At 38.4% G+C, this 14,466-nt stretch overlaps 1 protein-coding gene across 6 annotated transcripts in view; it reads right to left on the minus strand.

Annotated features, from left to right (window-relative positions):
* Positions 1-1,571: 1,571 nt before the first annotated feature.
* Positions 1,572-14,466, minus strand: part of KTN1 (kinectin 1) — a 97,232-nt gene continuing 84,337 nt past the window's right edge. For all 6 annotated transcript variants that reach the window (XM_084877394.1, XM_084877395.1, XM_084877393.1 and 3 more), the window contains 4 exons: positions 12,001-12,084; positions 10,344-10,436; positions 9,004-9,124; positions 1,572-3,675 (listed from right to left, as the gene is read on the minus strand). In XM_084877394.1, coding sequence (XP_084733520.1) covers positions 3,671-3,675; positions 9,004-9,124; positions 10,344-10,436; positions 12,001-12,084 — 303 coding nt within the window. In that variant the 3' untranslated portion in view covers positions 1,572-3,670. The remainder of the gene's footprint in view (positions 3,676-9,003; positions 9,125-10,343; positions 10,437-12,000; positions 12,085-14,466) is intronic.

A 14,466-nucleotide genomic window follows, 5' to 3' on the forward strand; every position in this document is an offset into this window, starting at 1 on the left:
TCTCTACAACTTAAAATGTACTTCCTTTTGTTCAGTTTTCGTATCTTCTGGTTAGTGCCCCCAGGCTTATGACCTGCAGTCCAGTCGCTTCTAAAGAACCTTGGTGTTACCGGAGTCCCATCCTGCCGCCCCTCTGCTCTGGTCTCAAGCCCAGAGCCATGTGCAAACCCACAGGACGCCCTTCCCTGGGCTCCCTCAGTTCCTCCCTTTCAGCTCTCTCCACCCCCAAAACCCAGGGAGCTGAGCTTGACCAGAAGACCACATGCACCCAGGCTCATTCAGAACTTCTCTTCCTCAGAGACTTTATCGCCTGGTGGACAGAGGACCCAGTTGCTTTGAGAAAGGCCCGAAAAATCCATAAGGAGGTCTTTAGAACACTAAATCAAGCTTATCACTGGCAAGCTTATAAAGCATGCATGTACGTGTATACACACACACACACAGGTTCAGAGCAATTATAGGCTTGTGGAGTTTGCTTGGGGAAAGTGGGAACCTCCTGTAGTCAACCACCTAAAATAGCTCCAGCACCTGGCCCCAGCAGATGTCAGGATGAAGAGCAAGCAGCTTGTTCCTGAGCAAACACCTTTGACACAAGAGTCACCGGGGCCACCCTCCTAACTAGCATGGGCCTCTGTCTCCACTTCATGGAGTCAAGAATCAATGGCTCCACCAGGTGCCTTTGGGGTGTTACAAGACCAGCCCTTTGCTGATGGTCACTTCTTTTCCTATACACACCATCCAGGGAAGATCCCATGAGTGGCAGGTGCCCATATGCAGTCTGTCCTAGGATGCAAGACACCTGGAAAAATCTGTCCCTGGCTCAAACTGTGGGCAATACAGCTTCTGCCAACTGCTGCACACCTACACCCTGCTGGGGGACCACCTGCAGCCCCTCCAGCTTGGTTGCTTACGCTGGTCACTGACCTCCGGGAAACTTACTAGTTCTGCCACGCCGAACAAGGTTCTAGCCTGCTTCCAGGCATCCCTCACTCCTCCCTTTCGGCTCTCTCCGTTCTGTCCTGGGGGAGCAACAACTCAGCTCCCAAATACAGGGTCATTCTCTGCTCCCTGTAGGTTCTCCCCAATCTGAGTAATCAGGGTTTCCTGCCTCGACTGGCTCCAATAGTGGCAAGGAGAGCCACTGGAGACCCAGGACACACAGCTCCCTCTGCGTTTTGATGCTCCCTTTCTCCCCCAGTGAGTGAACTTTCAGTGGGCAATTGAAGATGGATGAGGCAAGCAGGCTAGTGTGGCCCTTCATATTCAGAGCAACTAAGAACTGGGAATATTTAATCAAGAGGGAATGACTTGGAGAGCATAGACTATCTTGGCATATCTGAAAAGTAACCAAATGAGTGTGTGATAGGCTTCCCCTATTTGATTCTGGAGTAAGGAAGTAAAAAAAATTGATGCAAGTAACAGGAATAGACTTTGAATAAAATTAAATAACCATTAGCCCCTAACTGGAACAGGCAATATTAACGACTTCCTGCCATTTCAGAGGCAAAAAGGTGAATTTGGGTTGGAATGTTGAGGAAGAGGACACAAATAAGACACCAGACGGAGTCCTCTGAGTCTCTTACAATTATTTTATTTTTTAAAAATTCCAACAGAGGAAGATTAAAAAAATAATACAATTATACAATTCTTAGAAACCAAACTCTGGAGAGAAGAGTAGCAAGGAAAGGTTGTAAAACAGAATACTGGATTTCTGTTTGTTTTCAGGTGGCAAAGACATAAGTAGCTTTACAGCAAAGCAAAGGAAGAGAGAGAAGATGCTGACACAGCATCTGGCCTTCAGATCAATTTCCCAATGGTTTTCTGAAAGCAGCCAGGTAAGGCCTGGGGAATCCCAACTCCCTAGGCAGGCATCCCAGGTCATATACCTTAGAAATATTATTTGATAGGTGTGCTATAAAGTGAAATGGTTGGGAAGCAAAAATCTGCAAGCTATAAAAATAAATTTCACTCATTCATTCATTTAAATATTTGAGCACAATTCGATGTCAGGCACTTTCTCCGGGCTGGGGACAAAGCAAAGAACAAAAGAGGCGATTCCGGCCCTCATGGAGCCAACTCTCCATGGTGGGGTTTGGGGACTGACCAAATATTTATTTGAAAATTATAAATGTTATAGGCAAAAACAGGTAGAGGACAGGGAGGCAGGGGGATACTGGATGATCGAGAAAGATCTGATGAGAAAGGTGACATTTAAACAGATCTCAAGATAGTGAAGGCTCAAGTCAAGAACAGTAATTTTATACAAGAGAACCAGTAGAGGGCCCCATGGTAGAAGCATGACAAACCGCAGGGAGGCCAGGCACTTTAATGCTTCAATACTAAGTGGCATGGACATTTGTCAGTGGTTTTTTAGCATCTGAAGGGCTGTTTTTCATCCAATTCTCATTTTTTAAATATGTTTTTATTGATTTCAGAGAGAGGGAGAGGAAGAGATAGAAACATCAATGATGAGAATCATGGATAGACTGCCTCCTGCACATCCGCCCTGACTGGGAATCAAAACACGACCTCCTGATTCATAGATGTAAGTTCAACCACTAAGCCATGCCAGCCAGGCCAACCGATTTTTTTTTTTTTTTTAAAGCTTCTTCAACAACAAAAAAAGATAACACATGGCCTTGGCCAGGTGGCTCAGTTACTTGGAGTGTAATCCCAGATACCAAAGGGTTTTGGGGTTCGATTCCTGGTTGGGACACATACCTACTAGGTGTGGGTTCAATCCCCAGTCAGGGTGTATTTGGGAGGCAACCTATCGATGTTTCTCTTCCTCCCTTCCTCTCTCTCTAAAAAAATCAATGAAAACATATCTTTGGGTGAGGATTAAAAAAAGATTAGCACGTGAACTATAACATAGTGCCTGGCAAGAAGGAAATTTAAAAAGTTAATTATTAATATTACTTAATAAAATAGTAATAGTAAAAATAAAGTAGAGCTCTTCAACCTGAAGTGGAGGTGGTAAGCATAAAACCCTAAATATTTGCTTGTGCTTTCTGTAACCGGCAGCTCTTCTGGATAAGACTTATGTTGCACAGAATCCCAGAGAAGACCAGGGCCCAGCAGAGAGGTGTATAATCAACAATGCCTATCTCATCTTGTCTGAAGGTTGAAATTACTAACTATGCTGGCCTGTAATGCTAATAAAATCTATTAAAGCTTAATAAAATTAGAACAAGTCTGATAATAAGCATCCCTTTATTAGCTGATGCCATTACAAAAACCGATTACATTAGCAACAAAAAGTATTTTCTTGAGTGGAAGTCAGAGGCAGTTATTCCCCAAAATGTTAAGTAAAACAGTGCACAACATCAGTATTAAAATGTTAAATTTTACATTGTCTTTACTTTTGATCTTCTGAACAATTTATTGAGCAAAATAAGAAAAAAGATTACATGTTTGTTTTATCTTCAGGAATGTAAAGGTCTAATTATTCAAACAGTTTTTATTATAAAACTAAACTCTGAAGGTGTCTACAGAGTTGGCTTTTTTTTGCTCTCTTTAAATCAGTAGTCTAACAAGGATTAGAAAAGATGAAACTCTGTTCAGTGTTTCTGACGAAGTAGAAAGGGTGAAAACATAAATAAGGCTTTAATTTGGCAAAATATAATACAACGCCTCCTGTTATTCTTGAGTGAACAGTTTCTCAATTACTTCACTCTGTAAAAGATCAGAAATAAATTCATTTTAAAACAAAGAAACAAAGGCAATCAGAAACTTCTGACAAGCACTAGAAGTACATATTCCATTTGAACTAGCATGGTCCTTTCGACTAGGATCAAAGCAATTCGTATTAATGGTAATCCAAGGGAAAAATTTGGAAAACTTTTACATGGATTGTAAGATATATGAGTCAAAACCTCATACCAAACTTAGAATAATGCAAGGGTGTTAAAACACTATTAAAAACATTTAAGAAAACAAGACAGAATCCATTTTTGTTAGTTCTACTCAAGAGCCCTCTACAGCTATTCCAGTGAGTGAGTAGCCCGGAAAAGAGGGACTGAAATTTACAACTTTCCACTCATGCGTAAATAGGTTCAGAGTCTTTCTGAGGTCATATGAAGCTTTCCAAGACTGATAAAATGACTAAAGAAATTACCTTCAAAGGACATAACCAAGTACAGCATGTGAATTTTTATAGGATGCTGATTTGGGAAAAACAAAAGCTATGTGGGGTATAATTGAGGGAACTTAAATATGGGTCTAATACTGGATGATGATATAGAACTACTGTTTTATTCTGGGGATGTGATACTGATACTGTGGACTTATAAAGGAATGCGTTTGTTCTTAGGAGATGCACACTGGAGTGCTCACGGATAAAATGTCATCATTACTTTCAAATGGTTTGACATCAGCAAACATACAGCGAGAGAGAGAGAAAGAGAGAGAAGGTAAGCTACGTGAATGTACTATTCACTCAACACTCCTTTGTGTGAAATTTTTCAAAATAAAAAGTTGAGGGGGAAAAGAAGCAATTAGAAAGTAAAAGTTATCACTGGCTATCATGTTATCTAAACAAGATTAACAGCTGGTCAGAAAGCACATATATTAAACTATAAAGTGCTATGTAAACACATTACAGAAAATGAAAACCTGATCAAGTGTAAAGTGGAGAAATAAAAGCTAGTTTTTATCTGGAACGTCAATATTATACTTCAATAGTTCAATTAATTCTTTCTTCCCCGGAAACATGAGACAGTAGCAAAATAATCTATTTGTCAATGGGAGTAGGGAAAGCACATACATCTTCACCCCAATTTTTCTGGAAACACTGAGAGCCTCTCCCATTCATGATCAAATACATACCAACTTGAGCAAAAAGTCAGAATTAACAGAAGAAATTCTAGAAAGCTGGCAACAAAAGACGAGGCAAAATGAGGAGAAAAGGAAGAAGTGACAGAAGGGATGGAAGCACACAGAGCCTGAATCAGGGAGAACAAAAGTAGTGATTCAGAGCACAGGCCCTGTGCCCAGACCACTTTGATTTAAAACCCAGCTCAACAGTTATTAGCTGTGTGACCTTCAGAAAGTTACAGAACCAATTCTGGGTCTATTATATAATGGGAATTAAAAATTAACAATACCTACCTATCCACCATGCTGGGTATTGTGAAGATTGCATGAATGACAATGCCTATGTGCTAGAAGCATGCTCACGCTTGGAGGCACACTCATGAAGCATCAGCTATTAAAGTTATCATCCTCCCTCCACGGGACTCCACAGACTGGTTCCAAGGTCAGGGAAGCTGAACCTCTTGTGTCCATCGAAAAGCCATAGGTTGAGATTCTAACCCCCAATGTAAATGATATTTGGAAGTGGGGTCTTTGGAAGACTCCACTGTCATGAATGGGATCAGTGCCCTTATAAGCAGGACCCAGAGACCTCCCTCACCCTCCTGCCATGTGAGGACAGAAAGGGAAGATGGCCCCCTTTTAAACCAGGAAGGTTTCACTAGAAACAGAATCAGCTGGCACCTTGATCTTGGACTCCCAGCCTCCAGAACTGTGAGAAATTGTTGTTTAAGCCATTCAGTCTGTGGGGTTTTGTTATAGTGGTCCAAACAGATCAAAACACTGGGGTGATGAAGTTTTCTGATATAGACAGGTACACACTTAGAACACAAAGGCAGGCAAATAGAAAACATAAAGAAGAGTAGATTATCTGGGAACAAAAAAAGTATACTAGAAAATACTAGTAGTTAAGATAATTAATTATTTATTTTTTTTAAAGTAGGGGTCTGATAGCCTTCTTTTGGGGGCTTGCAGGGAGAAAGGAATAGCAGATGGGCAGGAAGACATCCAGAAGAAAAGAAGGTTAAGGTCTTACCAATTAAGAATATAAGTAAATACTCGTATTCCTAACTACTTACTGTGTATTAGGATTTAGAACACTAAATTACTATCACCTCTCATTTGTCTTTTAAAAATAGCTTTTCCCTTACTGATAATGTACAGCATTATTTTAAACAATTCATATATATTAAAAACAAGTCTCCTGATACCAGCTTTAATCTATTACCTACATTCTGATGATTTAAACATTGCACAAAAATGATGGCTGAAGTTAAAAACCCGAGAGAGACACCAACAGTTAAGGAAGAGCTGAGGGAACCAAGGGATGTGTGGGAGGAGCAGCGCTGTCAGGGCTGGTAGAACACACAGGGAAGGAGGTCCTCAGGGCCTGGTGGCCCTTCACCTTCACACCCCCCATCCTATCCCTCTCTGTACCACTGTTCAGCTCCACCCTCCCTTCCACTTGCCAGAGAGGGACTTATGCTCATCAGCTGACAAGAGACTGCTGAGCTATCACTTACGGAAGCTGCCTGCCAAACAGTTCACTTTTAGCTATGTTCCAGAGTACAGATATTTATTTAACAAGGTACTGCAATTTGATAAATCAAGATCAAAAAATTTTTAAAAATAAAAGTGCTATTACCAATGATCAGTATAAATGTCAAATTTAATAATGATTAAGGCAAATCTGGAAAAAGGCCAAGTCAAAGATAGTTCACAAGACTTAATATGAGCAACCCATGTGCGAGGGGGGGAAATAAAATATTCAAGAACACCTTTGAGATGCTGGAGAGGTACTACTGATGAGGTCTAAAGACAAGGGTAATCGGTGATCTCATAACTTTTTAAGCTCTTGGAAGTGAGCCCTTCCCTTATAACACAAAGGCCTATGGACTCACTTTAGCCTATTTAGCATATTTCAGTATGTTCCATGCAAACAAAGGATCTGTATTAGACTCAGCAATTAGGAAATCATTAATGACTTCAGCAAAAAAAAAAAGTTTCATCGGAAAGGCAGGAAAAGAAGCTGTTCTAGACTAGATGAACAAGTTAGTATCAAGAAGTAGATGTTATGAGAATAGTTTCTTATTTTAAGAATTTTGTCGAACAGTGAAGTAAAAGAAAAAATAGGCTGGTAACCTAAAGGAAGTGCTCAGTTAAAATAAGACATCTGAGCAGGTTTTCCAGATGGAACAGAAGGAGCACATGGAGAGAAGAGCAGGGCTTAGACATGGGAAGCAGGAAGCAAGGGCATTTCCTGTTTTAGGAAGGTGGTAATAGACAGAGGTGTAACTCTAGGCAACTGAAAGGCCAACATCCTAAGGCTAAAAGACTACGAAATAATTATTTTGCTGACAGAACTGGATTTATTTGGAAAGTCTTCTTAAAGGCAACTGGCCTGAAATAGCATTTTAAAGAAGAGCATATGCTAAGGCAGGCCAGAGGATAATCATTCTAAAAAAGTGAGACAGGCCCTGGCTAGGTGGCTCATTTGGTTGGAGCATCATCCCGTACACTGAAAGGTTGGGGTTCAATTCCCAGTCAGGGCGCTTACCTAGGTTGTGGGTTTGATCCCTGGCTGGACTGAGTGTAGGAAGGCAAAAAATTGATGTCTCTGTCTCACATCGATGTCTCTCTTGTCTGTCTCTCTCCTTTCCCCTCTCTCTTAAAGTCAACAAGCATGCCCTTGAGTGAGGATTAAGAAAAGAGACAGAATGCCCCTGTAATAAAAATAGCTGTCCAATGGAAGCATGGAACAGAATTCGGAATCTCAGAGGGAAGGCGGGGGAGGGTGGGTGTGTGGGAAGTAATCAACCAAAGACCTTGTATGCACACATGTATAACCCATGGGCACAGACAACAAGATGGTGATGGCCTGAGATGGAGGGTGTGGTTGGGCTGGAGGGGGTCAATGGGGAGAGAAAGGGGGCATATGCAATACTATCAACAATAAAGATTAAAAAAATAAAGTTAAAGCATAGGATATAAAATAAATAAAAATAAAAGTAATCCAGGTCTAAAATAAAAAAATAGCTGTCCATTCCAGCTTTTCCGGACACCTAACTTACCCTGAGACCTCTGTACAGACTTAAAGAGTCTTAAGTAAGGGTTTTGAAAGAGACAGTTCTGTGATGAGTGGCCCCTTTGTGTTGTATAAGCCACTCCACTCATCCCCAAATACCATGATTACTTTAGAACAAACAGCTATGAAAGAAGAATATCTGAAGTACTTCATGCATATTGTAATATCCTAATTATCCAAGGTTAATATGGCTTAAATCATTCTGAAAACTGGTAAAACCCAGGAATTAACCAATCAATTAATCTTATTCACCAGCTAAAACACAAGTCACTTTTAAAATAAATATATATATATATATATATATATATTAAACTTAAATTTAGTTATAGCTGATACACAATATTATATTAGTTTCAGGTATACAACAGTTATTCCACATTTTAATACCTTGCAAAGTGATCACCACAATAAGTCAATCAGCCATGTGTCACCAATCATAGTTATCATTACTGACCATATGCCCTATGCTGCACGTTACATTCCTGCAAGTCTGAGCTTTCCCAGGTAATATAGGCAAAGAATTTCTTAACATGGTTTGGTTAGTGATGGATTTATTTATCTTCAATTATGACCATCACTTCAGAAGTTAAAAAATGGATCTGGTTAGCTTTATAAGCAAGCAAAGAAACAAAAAATCCAGCATTCAATTTGAAGAAATTGTGATGACCTGATTTTCAGCTCAGAATCTTAACTTAGTAAAAACATCACAGTCACTTTATTTTACCAAGTCATTTAAAAAAAATGCAGAGATACTTTACCAGAACTTAGATCAGAATAAAGTAAAGGAGTTGCAGACATTATGGCAATGAACAAAACCTAGGTAAACAAGTTACAAGAGTGTATGTTTCATACAAAGGTCAAGGCAGGTAAAAATAAATGGATTTTTCCCTCCCTGAAGCTGGAAGACCAAAATATGTACAAAATGGTAATAAAGCTCCAAAAAAGCTAAAGCTGTTACTGGAGATTCTGAAAGAGATAGAGGAAATATTTCTGCTAGGGCAGTAACAGCTCCTGTATTTATGATAAACACACAATACACATACATTCACATATACACAGTATGCCTATTACCCACAGACAGACAGTAATAATTCAGTTATTCTTACCTACTGCTGGGTAGTGTTCTTTCTCCTTTGTGAGTGTTTGGTTTACTGCCTGAAGCAACTGTTGTAACTGTGCTACAGTCTGATTTAGACTTACAGACATTGTCTCCTTCTCAGAAGACTCCTAACACAAACATGGAAGGAAGAAGTGAAAAACTCCAAATACAAGAAAGGGGCAGAACATTTTTGTTTTAAATACAACATGAAAAATCTGAAAGGTGACGTGAAAATCAACAGTAAAAACCACATAGAGAAAGAGTGTTTGATACCTAGTGATGCAAATTCGTTTGCACCAAAGAAAGCTGTCATAAATGTTGTCACTGGACCACAAAGGGAAAAACCTAGAATCTCTGAATGTCAGATATGAATTCATTTCTCTGATCAGGAAAAAAATATGTGGGGCACCAAAGAAGAGAACATTCATAACAACAGTAAAAGAAACAATAAACATATACTGAGCTTTTCCAAGTGCTAGGCACTGCTGAGTTACCAGCTATTTTAAGTGATTTGTATCAGCAGTTTGTCAACCAGTGGTCCGTGGACCATTGGTAGCCCGTGAGGTCCGAAAGATTGGCGACCACTGATTTATATAGTAACTCACTTATTCCTTTCAACAATCCTACAATATAGTTACTATTATAATTACCTTTTACAAATGGAGCAACTAAACCAGAGAGGCTAAGGAATTTGCCTGAAGTCTCACAACTACTAAGTAGTAGGGGCAGGATTCTAACACACGCAGTCTATACTCTTAAACAGTATACCAAAATACCTCCCAACACAAACCGTGATTAACATCTTACTAAGCTAAAGGAAAATAAACATTAATAAAAACACTGCATTTCAAAGATAGGTATCAGTTAAAAGAGCAACATGACTGATGGAAGTACATTACAAAGGTGTTTTGTTTTTTTTTTTATCCTCAGAGGATTTTTAAAATAATTGATTTGAGAGAGAGAGAGGAAAGGGGGAGAGAGGGAGGGAAGAAGGAAAAGAAGAAGAAAGAGGGGAAGGAGAGAGGAAGAGGAAGAAAAGGGAGAGAGAGGAACAGAAAGGGAGAGGGAGGGAGAGAAAGAGGGAGGGAGGGAGGGAAGGAGGGATGGAGGGAGGGAGGGAGGGAGGAAGGGAGAGAAAAACATTTATCAGTTGCTTCTGATGTACGGGGCCCTGACTGGGGATTGAACCTGCAACCTTTTGGTGTGTAGGATGATCTAACCAACTAAGGAACCCACCCAGAACTACAAAGGCATTTTTTAAGTCATAGATGGATCTTGTACATGTTTTACTTCACTTAATTTATAAGGTAATTAGCCCTGAGATTTGAAGTTAAAGAAAAGACATACCATTTCTGGAGAAACATCACTATTCTCAATAACAGTAGTATCTCCAGCAGCTTTTACTATTTTTGACTGGATAAGATCCAATGACTGTTGAGCCTAGAAAGAAAGCAAAGTGGTAGCCTCCACATACTACAACTGATAATTAAATATAGACAAGAAAGCAATGAGTGGTTTTCTTACATCTTTTGTATAAGTATAATATAAAGCTCTTCTAAAAACACAATGTAAAGCCAACCTATTCAGTTTTTTCTCCAAAATGAAAACAGCTTCCTCCCCCACCAGACTATAAAAACACATGGCTCACTGTTTTAAAAAGTTCAAACAATACACATTTAGTTTAACATTAGGCTAGGTCAGGGGTCAGCCAAGTCTGGCCACAGCCTGTTTTTATACTGCACATGAGCTAAGAATGGTATTTACATTTGTAAAGGATTATGTTAAACAAACAAAGAACAGTAAGTGAGAGGAAGTCATATGTGGCCCACAAATCCTAAAATAAGTTTGTGGTTTTGCTGACCCCTAGTCTAGATCCCTCTTCTGTGCATACAAGGGCAAATAGAAAACTGGGCAAAAAAAAAATATGTATAAATGGTCTTTAACATACATGCTGTTTTATACTTGTTCGTTTTACGTTGTATTTCGTTAACTTTTTTCATGTCAATAAATATCTATGTGTATTTCCAATCAAGTGCTGCACGGTCTTTCTATATAGATATGGGCACATCACTGTTGCTTATTATTGCCATTTTAGCCATCACAAATAACATGGCATATCTAGTATCTTTGAGTGCCTGTTTAATATCCTGAAAGTATATCTGAGAAATTAAATTGCTAAGCTAAAACTACAAGTTTTATATATTTGGTCCAGAGGTCAAAAATTACCACATACCAAAGTAAACTAGACTGCTCAGCCTTGACAATTGTATCATGTACCTAAGTTTTGAGCTCTAAAACAAACTTCCCAAGTTCACATTTTATTTTCTGATAAGAATAACACCAAAGTAATCTGAAGCAATTCTGAAGTCCTATACTTTTGCATAACATCATACAGAACTAACAAAAACATTTCTTTCAACTTTTGAAAAAGTGACATATTTGTTTTGCTAATGAACACAATCACAGCTCTAAAGCAACTTTGATAATAAGCACACATGAATTACACTTTGAAAAATATCTCAAAATTAAAATAACTTGTCAACCTAATGCAAAGAATTAAAAAATGTAATCCTAAAAACTGCCTATTTATGAGACTAAGAAAAATGTATTTTTACAAGTAATAAATGAAAAGAGCAAAGAGGTCTATATACATCTTTCAGATCCATGAAGATAAACAACTATATAATCTAACCCTCCCCTCAAAAAATATATGGCTGTAAATAAGTTTTAAAAAAAGAATGACTTCAATTAAATTTATTCTATACTTTATAAAGCAATTAATTACACAAATGTGATGAAATGATGAAACAAATTAAAAATGTTAAAACAAGCCAAAAAGTTTAGTTCCAAAAACTATATAACAAATAGTTTAAATTTATAAACAAATTAATATAATAATGCAAAAAAAAAAAAAAATAACAGCAGAATTAGCAGTATGTTTGTTGAAGATTCAAGGCACAACATTGCATGATACAATAACATCTTCTGGACAACAGTGTCTTACCTTATGCAAGTCACCAGCTACCTTCTGTCTTTCACTTTGTTCAGTTTTAAGTTTTGTGAGCGTTTCATTTAACTGTGTTTTTAACTGTAAAAATAAAGGAACACCATAATTAATTTTATTGTCATCCTTCTTTGATTATGCTGAGATCTCTAGGACTGAAGAATGAATGAGAAAGAATGAGATCTCTAACAGTTATGCACAGTGAATTAGCCAATATGCTGCACCAGATGTATAGAGAAGCTAAGCAGTGGAGGATCCCATCTGTAAAGCTAAGTCAATGTAAGAAAAGCTACAGAAACAAACTAGAGAAGAAAACTGTAAATGTAAAAACAAAATCATCAAATTCTAAAAGTGCCTTTAAAAGTATTCCTATTCACTATTCATAATTCGTTCATATTTAAATTATTCAAATTAAAAAGCAAGTAGGCCCTAGCCAGTTTTGTTTAGTGGATAGAGTGTCAACCTGCAGACTTAAGGATCCTGGGTTCAATTCTGTCAAGAGTACATGCCAGGGTTGCGGACTTGATCCCCAATAGGGGGCATGCAGGAGGCAGCCAATCAATGATTCTCTCTTATTGATGTTTCTATCTCTCTCTCCCTTTCTCACTGAAATCAATAAAAATATATTTTAAAAAATAAATAAAAGGCAAGTAGTCGGAAATTTTACTAATTTTTAAAGACTTTCATGATTATACAGTTAAAAAAAATCAACTGTGTAATATTTTAAAAGACACTGAACAAAAGATTGCAAATCCAATAAAATTATAACTCCAAAAATTTTAATATTGATTATCCTTTAAGATGACACTGAAGAAATCAGTGCAAGACTATACTGGCCTAATAATGGCAGCAAGAAATGTCTTAAGACAGCCGAACCGGTTTGGCTCAGTGGATAGAGCGTCGATCTACGGACTGAAGGGTCCCAGGTTCGATTCCGGTCAGGAGCATGTATGTTGGTTGCGGGCACATCCCCGGTAGGGGGTGTGCAAGAGGCAGCTGGTCGGTGTTTCTCTCTCATCGACATTTCTAGCTCTCTATCTCTCTCCCTTCCTCTCTGTAAAAAATCAATAAAATATATTTTTTTTTTTAAAGAAATGTCTTAAGACATACTTCTCAATAACCAACTTGTCAAAACAGTAATAAAAAGAAAAAACTTCCTTATTTAAACTCACCAAGTTAACTGATTTAGCCTCCCACCCAGAGGCATAACATTCCAAACAGGTTTGGAGACGCAAAAGGGGGAAATACAAGATGCTGACATTTCAAATTGGAGGGGAAATTAATGGGGGACGTTCATTTGGAAATTATATTTAAATCCCAACTTCTTCAGTTGTTGCTCCTTTACTACACCAGAGAGGTTATTCCTTTGGTCCAAGAACACACAATGCATGGATAGACAAATAAAATTATTTTAATTGATCTTAAAATGTGGCAACAGTTTTCCTGAGCAAACAAACAGAAAAACTAAAATTAAGATTATAAACTCGATGTGAAAAAACCCCACTGAAAATGGCCTCTTGCCTGGCCATAATGGCTCAGTGGTTGAGTGCTGACCTATAAACCAGGAAGTCACAGTTCAATTCCCAGTCAAGGCACATGTTCGGGATGCAGGCTCGATTCCCCAATAAGGGGCGTGTAAGAGGCAGCCGATCAATGATTCTCTCTCATCACTGATGTTCCTATCTTTCTTTCCCTCTCCCTTCCTCTCTCTGAAATCAATAAAATAAAAAATTTTAAAAAAAGGCCTCCTGACAGAAATTGAGGAGCAAATAATCAAAGAGAGCATCAATCTGAATGAAGACTCAACCATAATCCTGTGGGTTTGATGCGACTGTTAGAGTCAGTCACCAGGCACCAAAGTTAACAACAGTGTCTCCAACAACAGTAGGATAAATTATTTTCTAAAAACACATTATAGAGTAAGGCTTACAGCTATAGCATAGCACAGTCCTGATCTGAACAATCAATGTATAGCGAACAGATGTATAAAACTAGTCTCACACTGCAGTGGGAATGATTCAATTAAGATAAAATGAAGGGCCGAAACCGGTTTGGCTCAGCGGTAGAGCGTCGGTCTGCGGACTGAAAGGTCCCAGGTTCGATTCCGGTCAAGGGCATGTATACTGGTTGAGGGCACATCCCCGGTAGGGGGTGTGCAAGAGGCAACTGGTCAATGTTTCTCTCTCATCGACGTTTCTAGCTCTCTAGCTCTCTCCCTTCCTCTCTATAAAAAATCAATAAAATATTTTTTTAAAAAAAAAAAGATAAAATGAAGGTAAATAAAGGAAAAATTTTATTTAAAAACTAAAGAGGTTGCTGTGTGCATGTGTGAGTTTGGGGGAGAAGGGCAAGGCTCTACATGTACATTCCATAGAGCCCTATTCTGAAAACTGATTCCCATAAATCACTAACATAACACAGAAAATCAACCACAAATGGATAAGTTAATAAGTTTTCTTTGGTACG

Source organism: Pipistrellus hanaki (assembly GCF_964339955.1).
Source record: "Pipistrellus hanaki genome assembly, chromosome: 1".
Lineage (NCBI taxonomy): Eukaryota > Metazoa > Chordata > Mammalia > Chiroptera > Vespertilionidae > Pipistrellus > Pipistrellus hanaki.